At 42.5% G+C, this 10,383-nt stretch overlaps 1 protein-coding gene across 22 annotated transcripts in view; it reads right to left on the bottom strand.

The window, feature by feature from the left end:
• Positions 1 to 1,870: 1,870 nt before the first annotated feature.
• Positions 1,871 to 10,383, bottom strand: part of Rbfox1 (RNA binding fox-1 homolog 1) — a 1,640,850-nt gene continuing 1,632,337 nt past the window's right edge. For 12 of the 22 annotated variants that reach the window (XM_029470798.1, XM_029470797.1, XM_029470803.1 and 9 more), the window contains 2 exons: positions 6,304 to 6,379; positions 2,110 to 4,659 (listed from right to left, as the gene is read on the bottom strand). In XM_029470798.1, coding sequence (XP_029326658.1) covers positions 4,537 to 4,659; positions 6,304 to 6,379 — 199 coding nt within the window. In that variant the 3' untranslated portion in view covers positions 2,110 to 4,536. Of the gene's footprint in view, positions 5,924 to 6,303; positions 6,380 to 10,383 lie in introns of all 22 variants that reach the window. The other 10 variants (XM_029470804.1, XM_029470786.1, XM_029470792.1 and 7 more) reach the window with 3 other exon arrangements.

Here is a 10,383-nt window from a genome sequence, read left to right as displayed (position 1 = left end):
AGCCTGATATGGCTGTCTCCTGAGCGGCTCTGCCAGAGCCTGACATACAGAGGCGGAAGCTCACAGCCAACCATTGGACTCAGCTCAGGGGTCCCAGATGGAGGAGTTAGAGAAGGGACTGAAGGAGCTGAGTGGGTTTGCAGCTCCATGGAAGGAGCAACAGTGTCAAAAGGCCAGACCCCCTAGAGCTCCCTGGAACTGGACCACCAACCAAAGAATACCCATGGTGCTACCCATGTATGTGGCAGAGGATGGCCTTCTTGGATCTGAGTGGGAGGAGAGGACCTTGGGCCTGAGTGTATTCAATTCCCCAGTGTAGGGGAATGCCAGGGCAGGAGGACAGGAGTAGGGGGGGGCGGGGCTCATAGAGTTGGGATGGGGGATAGGGGATTCTCAAAGGGGAAACCTGGAAAGGGGAAAACATTTGAAAATAGGAAATATCCAATTTTTAAAAAAGAAAATGTATCTTCTCTCCTGGTGTGGGGATATTTCATATTTAGTTTTTACTTCATTACTGATGAAAGTAACCATGGCTGTGGAGAGGAAGGTTAAAAGCACACTTCCTATGTAGGTACATGTGGTGTGCTTGTGTTCATATGCCCACACAGTTTCCACCGACATGCTCATGTGAGTACAGAACATATGTTCTCCAGTCTGGGCCTGCAAGAAAGTGAATCCCAGGCTCCCTGTGACTCCTGGCAGACGGTAACTTCTGGACAACGATGGTTCTTTGTTGTGGAAGTGCTGCCACTCAAGTGGTAGAACAATTTACCCCATGCTCAGCTCCCCAGATGGAATTTAGAGAGGAAGTCTATGAGCTTCCTGTTGGTATGATAATGTCCTAGCATGGCAGGGCTTTTGCTTGTGTGCCAGATTGTGTATATGCATTGGGCCATGAAGTGCTCATCCAAAGTACTGAGTTTTTACAAAGTCTCCATCCCAGGAAGCAGACAGAGGATTTGCATTATAGGGTCTCTCAATGAACCTCCAACTCACCAATTCAGCAAGACTAAGTGGCTGTTGAGCCTTAGGAAGCCTCCTACTTCTAACTCCACCACACCCATCTTTTTATGTGGGTGGTAGCGATCTGAACTCAGGTCTCCAGGCTTGCACAGTAAGTACTTTACTAAATCAGCTGTACTTCCAGTCTTCAGAATTCAATGCTATTAAGACAATCTTTGATACAGAAAGAGGGTGAAAAACCAAAGGTATTCAGCAGCCATACTGGGGGGGGGGCGATCTTGCTTGTCAAGTTCTGGTTGGCCAGATGGAAACATTCCCCATGCCTGGCAATTTGATCTTAGATGAACTAGCATTCTTTGCACCTCTGTACTTTTACCTGTCTCTGATATTAGCCTATCATTCTTGAAGTGTTGCTGCAAGCAACGTTGTGGTGGTTTGAACAGGAATGGTGTCCATAGACTCATGTGTTTGAATGCTTGACCCACAGGGAACTATTAGGCCTTATTTGGTTAGGTGTGGCCTTGTTGGAGGTGGGCTTTGAGGTCTCATATACTCAAGCTAGGCCTAGTGTGATAGTCTCTTTCTGAGGCCTGTGGATCAAAATGTAGAACTCTCAGCATCTTCTCCAGCACCTTGTCTGGTATCTTGCTGCTGTTTCCTACCATAATGAAAATGGATTGAACCTCCAAAACTGTAAGCCAGCTTCAATGAAATCGTTTCTTTTATAAGAGTTGTTGTAGTCATGATGTCTCTCCACAGTAATAGAAACCCTACCTAAGACACATGTTATAGAAATGATAGTGCAGTGTGTGTGTTTGTGTGTGTGTGCACACGCACACACGTGTGTAAAATAGACCCCATAAAGAAATCCACAGAGGCAGAAGAACTCAGAACACCAACTTACAGGTACCTTTTCAGACTAAGCTTTTATTTTTTTGATATTACAAACCAGTTTTCTTTATTCACAAACCACTGTAAGTGATATAAACACTAATTTCTAAAGACAGATATACACATTTTCTGGGTTTGCAGATTGAGTGATGTGTGTTAAGAAGTCACTATATGCCACATTAATCTTTTTTTTCCATAATTCATAATAGCAATAGTTATTTAGATAAATGAAAACATTCCAAATAAATACTGTTGTTTTAAAAAATCCAAAATGTTTGTTTACACCTCTGACATGACAGTTTAAAACGACTTATCGGCAGCTCAGTGGAGTGCCTAGACAAAAGGTTCTGCGACACCGGTTGGCACCCACTTGCTCTAAATGATTTTTATTAAAACTACATATGATCATAGGGGAAAGTACAGTTCATTGATGGAAATCAAAACCGCAAATGAGTTTTACTTTAGCCAGCACAGTAAGAATTCCATGTTTGTGATTTCATACACAATGCAGGTTCTGGGCTTGAAAATCTGGGGCGACTGGGAGGAGTCTGTTGATCTTTTTGCAGCCCCTTTTTCTATTACTATCTTGACCCCATCTGGGGTTGAATGCTACAGCATCAAGATAAATTGTTGCCTTGGATAACATCAACCAGGTGCATGATGGAGCAGGCCAGGGAAGTGGGAACGTGATGTTGTCAAACGGTTCCCTCTGGACCCGTCTCTCCCTACTCAAAGGGGTCTGGTGAAAGAAGACCAGTTTCTCTTCTCACCAGTTCAGCATTTTTCTCCCTTCCCCTCCTCGCCCTTTGCTTTTCTTTCTCTCCCAAACCATGATCACCTGTCTTAGATAGCGAAGCTACAAAAACTTGGTTTTCAAATCTCATGAAACTTTATTGATGGTTTAATATCCAACCGATCTTACGGGCATGCACGTAGGATGACGAGGAAAAGCTGGATCACAAACACTTTTTTTTTTCTTTTTAAAGTTTTGTTTGGTTTTGATTTTAAAGCAGAGTTGTTACAGCAGATTGGCAGGTTCACAGCGTGAGTTGATAACTTACTAAAGTGCGTGCCGTGGGGCCGGCACCGCACACACAGGCAGTAACACTACTCAGGGAACAGCTTGCTGATATTTTAGAATTTAAATACAAAACAGGAAGACCCATGACAGATACCCCAACTTAGGTTAACTTGTAAACAGGACAACATGGGGGGATTCAAACAGAAGAAAATCACAAGTTGCAATTTTTCGGCTGTGTTGCTCTGGCCCTGCTCCGAAAAAGGATGGGGCAGATATTGTTCTTAGGGGATGGAGGGGAAGGTTCTAGTTCTTGTTTTTTTTCTTGTGTTTGCTTCCTTCTGACAATTGTTGGGCCTTGGTGATAGTAATGAAGTTTATGATAACCCTGGGGCACTGGGGAGAGGGAGGGGCAGGCTCTCACAGACTGAAAAATTGCAAGTTGCTCACAGCGCAGTCATGTTTTCAAAAAGTATCAAGCTGATGAAAATACCATGATTATCTCTATTCAATGATTGCGATACTTGTAAAATGCGACTATAAATCCAGATATGATTATCATGTAATTCCATAAAAATTATACGTCTGTCTCTAACAGTTAATCTACTAAGCTAAACTAAAGCCTCAGAGACTGTTCTAGAACATAACTCCACTGCACAGATGTAAATTTTATACATATTTTTAACTGGTACAAAGAATTTAAGTTTTTATTACTTTCTTTTTTTGGAAAAAAAGAAAAAAATAGAAACAGTGCTTTTTTTAATCACCTTTTTATTAATGTTAATTTTTCCCTCCCGTAATATAAAAGTCAGCAGTGATATCAATAATTTCTCATACTGGAAGAAATATAAAAAGAATGCTTATTGATGGCCTAACTAGTAGCCTTTGCTTAAATAACTAGTGGGTAGGTAAGAAGCTGAGTACTGCAGGTGGAATGATAAGAGGGTGGACTGGCCGACACAGCTTCCTTCCTTCAACTGCAATCTCCGTGCTATGAGAAGCGGATTCTTAACACAGCCTTTGGCTTGACTTTGCCAGGAGTAACTTAGAACCATAGATTTATGATAGTTGGTGCAGTGGGTCATTTAGATTCATCAGTTACTATATATATGTATTTATTTATATATATATATATTTTCTTTTTTTCCTTTCAGCCAAACCCCAGTCCCAAACCCCTAAGCCCGCCCCAGCCTCCCCTTTCACAGAATAAAATAATGTGGATGCAGAAAGAATGACTTGCCGTTTCCAGTCTTCCCAAACAGCTTAACCCCAGTAGCTTCATGTTCGGCATATAGAATTCATTTACATAATATAGCACTCTGGATATGGCCCTAAATCAGTTTTTATTCATATCTAGCCTCTCTCTAGATCAACCACAAAAACTCCTACAGCCAACTGAACTACAAAAACCTTCAGAAACCAAAGACCCACAATATTAAAATACACAGAACAAAATATCTGAGGTATAAGATAAAAAATGTAATTTTTCCTCTTTTTTTATGTTTTTGATTTTTAGTTGTTTCTTTGAGTTGCTAACATGATGTCCTACTGCATGTGATGCAACACTCAGGCCTCGGAAAGCTTCCTCTCTCCCCACATTGGAAGGTTGGGTTTTTTTGTTCGTTTGTTTGTTTATTTGTTTGTTTGTTTAATGGTTTTATCATTTAATATGGAGCAAAACGGTTGTATCCCCCTCGGTATATACTAGCCTGCAATGAAGAAAGAACGAGACCCACATCATCAGCATGGCTCCTAGTCTTGGCATCGGTCAAGGGCGCAAAAGCATTCTGAAACAAAGCAATTTGAGGGGTGTGTTTTTTTACATGTTGCCTTTTGTAACATGTGGATCATCAAAAAGACTAATGTAAAAAAAAAAAAAAGTAGACACTCAAAACCAACCAAATTAGAGGGCACCCCCTTCCCCATCCCAGACCTTGTCAGAAAGTTAATGGTGGTCACTCCTGACCTCCTCCTGCAACTCTTTATGAAAAAAAAAAAACAAAAAACAAAAAACAAAACTAATAATCCCAGGAAACTGAATTGGATCAGCTGGTCTTACCTACCAGCTACGAGGCTTCCAGTTTTCAAATGGAAAAGTGGATGGATAGGAACCAGTTCATTTTACTGGTTTGTTTCTTTGATGAGTGGACTAACTGATATGATGTTGCACTGGGAGAAGCTCTGTGTATAGTCAAAGGTGGCTCTAGACAATGTATTGAATAAAGGGATCAGGATTGTTTCCCACCCCTTTCCTTAAGTGGCCTAGGTCTTAGAGTGGGGTTGCTGGATGTTACCGTGAAATAAGAATAAAGGCCTGCTTCTAGCTTTGGCTAGGCAACTTACTGACTCTGATGCTGCAGTGGGGGTGGGACAGGATCTCTGCTGGGTGTGATTAAGCTTATGTAGAACAGTAGGCTCTTCTATGCCTGCTTGGGTTTCTATGACCCAGGGTGCAGGGAACTGCTTCCTACAACACTTAAGCATTTCTCTTTGCTGCGATTATTGGCCATTCCAATGAATGCCCATGGGACTGAGTTTCAGGGAGAGGGCTAAGATTCTCAACTCAAGCAGAAGACTGCATGCCAAGGCGTTGTATTGATCGCATGTGCTCTCACACAATGGACATGTCTTACTGGACTCAAGAGTGTTAGTGCATAGAAGTTTGAACAAGTATAGGCAAATCCACCCTACCCTTGACCCCTCCCCACTTTTGCCCTCCCATTTCCCTTCCCAAAACAAAACAAAAAAAAAAAATGAGACTTCCCACCCTCCAAGAAGAAGAAAAGAAAAACAAAACAAAACAAACAAACAAAAAAAAACCAACAAAAAACAAGACCCCCCAAAGCCATCTGATTCCTTAATTTCTTATGTACTAGGCACACACACAAAGTGTGCCCCTCTGTCTACTTTCTCTCCTGGGCGACTATGACTTTAAACATGAATTGTAAAAGGGGAGGAGAGGCAGGCAGATGCTCAGCTGCCTGACAGCAGAGGCCTGGAAGTCTGCAGCTTAGCTCCTCTGAAGTCTGTGCTGGGGCTGGAACCTTGGGGCTATGTGAATGAGCAGAGCAGCACGGGAGGGAAGGGAAAAAAAAGAAAAAAAAAAGTTCTGCATTGACACTGCATTCCGTTAGTGATGGATTTAATTATCAAAATGACTAATTATTCCATTAAGGTAAGTGCTCGCTAGGTGAGACTTGCAAAATTAGAAATATAATAACTTACATGCACTACATTGCCAAGAAATTAAGACATTTATCAAGTTTACTGGGAGGATTAATGTGGCATTTTAGCTGCTGTTAGCACAAGAGACAAATTCAATTAAGGGAAAGTGAGAGGACTTCAGCCATCAGTCCATCCTGAGGCCCCAGCTGGGGTGGGGGCAGGGATGAGGCAGGAGAAGCAGAGGACAAGGAGGAGCTGCTACTCACCATGGCACCAACGCCGTAGGTGGGGGCTGGAGCAAGTGTGTGGTGGTAGGGGTCGGCAGCATAAACTCGTCCGTAACTGCAAAGAGAAGAAGAGGTGAGATTGGTCTGTGATGTACTCTGATGTACACTGATGTACCGTGATTACACTTCGATAACTCCAGCAATGAGAGACAGAGAACAAAGACAGCATGGAGGAGTTGTCCTCATCCTAAAACGTGAAACAGCTCCTCTCCACTGCAGGATATGAAGAAGCTCAGACGGAGTGAGGTAGTCCATCTAACACAGCAGGTCATATATTCCATATATAGTCATGTTCAAGTTCATGATGGGGACCCATTCTGAGAAGGCCATCATTGTGCAATTTTGTCTTTGAAACATCACAAAGTACATTTACACAAAAATGAAAACCTTGGTGGTAAAAAGTCTCAGGGGACCACTCCACAGATGTGGCATATAACTATAAACATAGACACACCCAAACACACACACACTCACTCACTCATACTCACATGCACACACACACACACACTCTCTCTCTCTCTCTCTCTCTCTCTCACACACACACACACACACACACATACACATTCTCTTCTACTATGATGTTGCTACTTCATACTCTGAGGCAGGCAGGAAGCAAACAGTGGAGGGACTGGACTTGGGAATCTCAGTGTCCTAAACAGAATTTAGTGCTCAAGAGCAGACGAGCTAGATGACTTTTTATCTGATTTGATTGTCACTAAGTGAATGAGATCAGTTACGTCAGAAAGGGTTCAGTGATTTTTCTGGGCAGCTCTTGCCCAACACTTCAGATTGGAAGGAACAGCTATACTTAGATAAGACAGTGTGAAGGGTTTGTGGGGCCCCTGGGTCATACTCAGAAATCATAGTTTGGTTTGGTTTCGATCTTAGTATCCTAGAATCTCATGCATCTATCTTGTGATAGCTCTGAACATTTGGAGCAGGAATGCCTTGCAGGGCAATGTGCACACTTGATCTGTAATATTACATGCCCTTGCTTGTTTGACATCCATCCCCAAACACCTTTCTGGAGATGATTTAAACAGTGAGATTTTGATACTGATCAATGTTCAGATGCTGTCTTAAGAAAAGGTCAATGGAAGGTGTGTGTGACATGGGGACTCTAACACAAGTGGTTTGTGGAAAGCATGTTCTCTAGAGAAAAAAAAGAGGCAGGCATAGCAAGAGAAAAGATGGAAGTAGGGAAACTGCTGGAGACCAGCTTTCATCTGATTCTGCTGTTGCATTTTAGAGCTGGTCTCTCCAAGGAGGCAAGTCAGTAAGCTAATTAATGCCCAAGTGATACCAATGCCAGTTAAGGACTTTCCTGTGAGGTGGAAGATTAAGTACCCAGTTGAAACAGCTTCCTTTAGTTAGAGAGCCAAGTGCTGGAGCTGGGGTGGGCGTGGCTAAGCTGCACTAGCAAACAAGACTCAGAGCAACTGGAGGATGAAGGATGCCCCAGACCCACTTTTCTTTTTTAAAATAAGAATGAGTTCATTTACACTATCAACCAGAGGAGATTCATTGTTGATCCCTTGATATGCAAGTTGAGCACTCTTTATCTTTTCCATATTTTCCTTCTAGGCATTCCTCTCTGAGTCTATGAAAACCAGGAGTTGACGCAAGACACCGGGGCAGGACTCATTGTCTAAGGGGAATATGGTCAAGCCATAAGTCCTTGCTTTCCTGGTTACTGGATGAGAACCTATCCAGTTGGTTGACTTGGTTGTTTACACAGCAGATCATGGGGAAGTAAACTGAGTGAAGGACCTGTTAAGTTTCAGACTCCCAGTGAGACCCCAGGTAGACAAAACAACAGATGATTCCAACTTCACCAGGGACATCCTATGAACACTCTCTAACAGTCACACCCTTCCTGCACATTCCAAGGCCAAAGAGCTGACATCATCCAGTCCAATCTCCAGCAGCCAGCCAGGGCTCATTGGTCCTCAGCAGCATTGCTGCAAAGAAACCTTCTCTTCAGATGCACACTTCTCTTTGGAGCTAACAAGTGGTCAGTTCAAGTTCCTCTCTCTTTCATTTAAAACTTTTGTTCATTAAAAATAAAAATTTCCTTAGAGAGCCCACCTGCTATAAGGAGTAGTAGATGCAAGATCAAGGCACGAGGGTGAGGAACGTGACAATGGCATGTGGTTTGATCTTATTGATTTATTTTGCTTCTTAATATGTCACCTGGCAAATCTGGTTACACTAACAGAAGACTTGAAGAAGAATCCCAGGGCATAGATATGTTCAGCGGTAGCCCACAGAGTTCTGGAGTGAGTGTGAAGATGGACTTTTAGGACAATTTGTTTTTTATTTTGAGAATAGTTTGACGGTGGCAACAGCTTTCAGTTTCAGTTGTGGGGAGAGCAGAATAAGTCAAGTGCTTAGTTTGGAAACATGAGGACCTGAGTTAGAGTCCCCAAAAACATATTTTCAAAAACACTAAGTATGCTGACACTGGGAATGGAGAGAGCAGTGGGTCCCTGAGGCTCGATGCTCAGCCAGCTTAAATTACTTGACAAGTTCTGGAGCCAGCGAGAAATCATAAAAAAAATACAAACAAAAAAACCCTCAAAACAACAACAACAGCAACAAAGGTGTGGAATGTCCTGAGGGATGGCACTGGAGACAGGCACATATGTGGCTCTGTACCTCCACCTATGGCACTGGAGACAGGCACATATGTGGCTCTGTACCTCCACCTACGAGTCTGCTTTTCCTGCAGACTGGCTGAGCTGCATGAAAGCAGGACTCCAGCCTCCAGGCTGCTCTCATCATTTCGGGGCTTTAATGCTTGGGCATAGCTTCAACCTTTGTAGAAACCTCAAGGTAATAGTTTGGCAACATTCTCTTCCAAGGCTAAAGAAAATCCAGCAGACTCAAACTATTCCTCCCAAATGAGAAGGCTCTGGTTCTCTTCAGGGTGACCTCTACCTTCAGAATACCATGGTTTTATGATGATTAATAAATTTCATTTCCACTGAGGAAAAGGGACCAGGTCAGCTCTAACCGAGAGCAAGGAAGCTTCTTTCAAATGCTAATTTCTAACCACGCCCTTGTGAGACAGGACAGTTTAGACACAAGGTTATTAGGGAAAACTGAGGACTTGAGCAGTACTCACTCCTTCAGCAGGCATGCCAGGCACGTAGACACCCCAATGTCCTCAGAGGGAACAAAGAGCAGCAGTTCCGAGGGACACCCGCAGAGTGAGGACAATATGGCTTAGTGTCTGATCTGGGATGAGATTAGCTTTTACACTGCCATTTCTGGTAAAACTGGACAAGACATAATCAGACTACAAGATTCTCCTGGCCCCAATGCCAACAAAGAAGCAATCTGGAGAAATATGATGCATACTCACTGCAGTCCACATACTGCATTGCTGCAGAAGACAGTAACCAGTGCTAAACAAGATCAAACTCAGCAACCTTGCCCAACTCGAATCCATTCAAATTGAAAGACATTTACAGTTGAAAGGGCCATGTAATCTGTCCATGCATCCTTTGATTTTAATTCATCCATTCATTTCTCTACTGAATTAAATGTAAATCTGTATAAATTGTATCTCCTCATTATTCTGCTTAAAGCCTTCCACTGTTTTTTCATGGATTCTAGAATCATATCATCTTTCCATCCAGTCTATCCTTAGTGTCACATTTCTGTGATTCACTGATCATTTCTTTTACTTTTCTATATAGTTGTTTACCTTTTCCCCTCATGGTAAGAAAGACTGTGTCTGCTTTCTAGACATGAACCACTTGGATGAGTGAGCAGAGAAGAGGAGAATGTTAGGATTCTAGAAATGCTGGAACCCATAGTATAATTTTCCATAATTTAAAAAATTACATTCATATACATGCATACATATGCATATGTATACACATATACATACATACATGTGCATATACATGTGTGTGTGTGTGTGTGTATTTTTCTCACCCTTCACCCTGCTATCTTAAGTCCAAGGTCTCTAACTTAGCTGGCTGACCAATGAACCCTAGGAATCTGTCTGTATTAACTCCCCAGTCTCCCTGTGTGAGGGTTACAGATACA

Source organism: Mus caroli, chromosome 16 (genome assembly GCF_900094665.2).
Source record: "Mus caroli chromosome 16, CAROLI_EIJ_v1.1, whole genome shotgun sequence".
NCBI lineage: Eukaryota > Metazoa > Chordata > Mammalia > Rodentia > Muridae > Mus > Mus caroli.
This window is presented reverse-complemented; position numbering and strand designations above follow the sequence as displayed.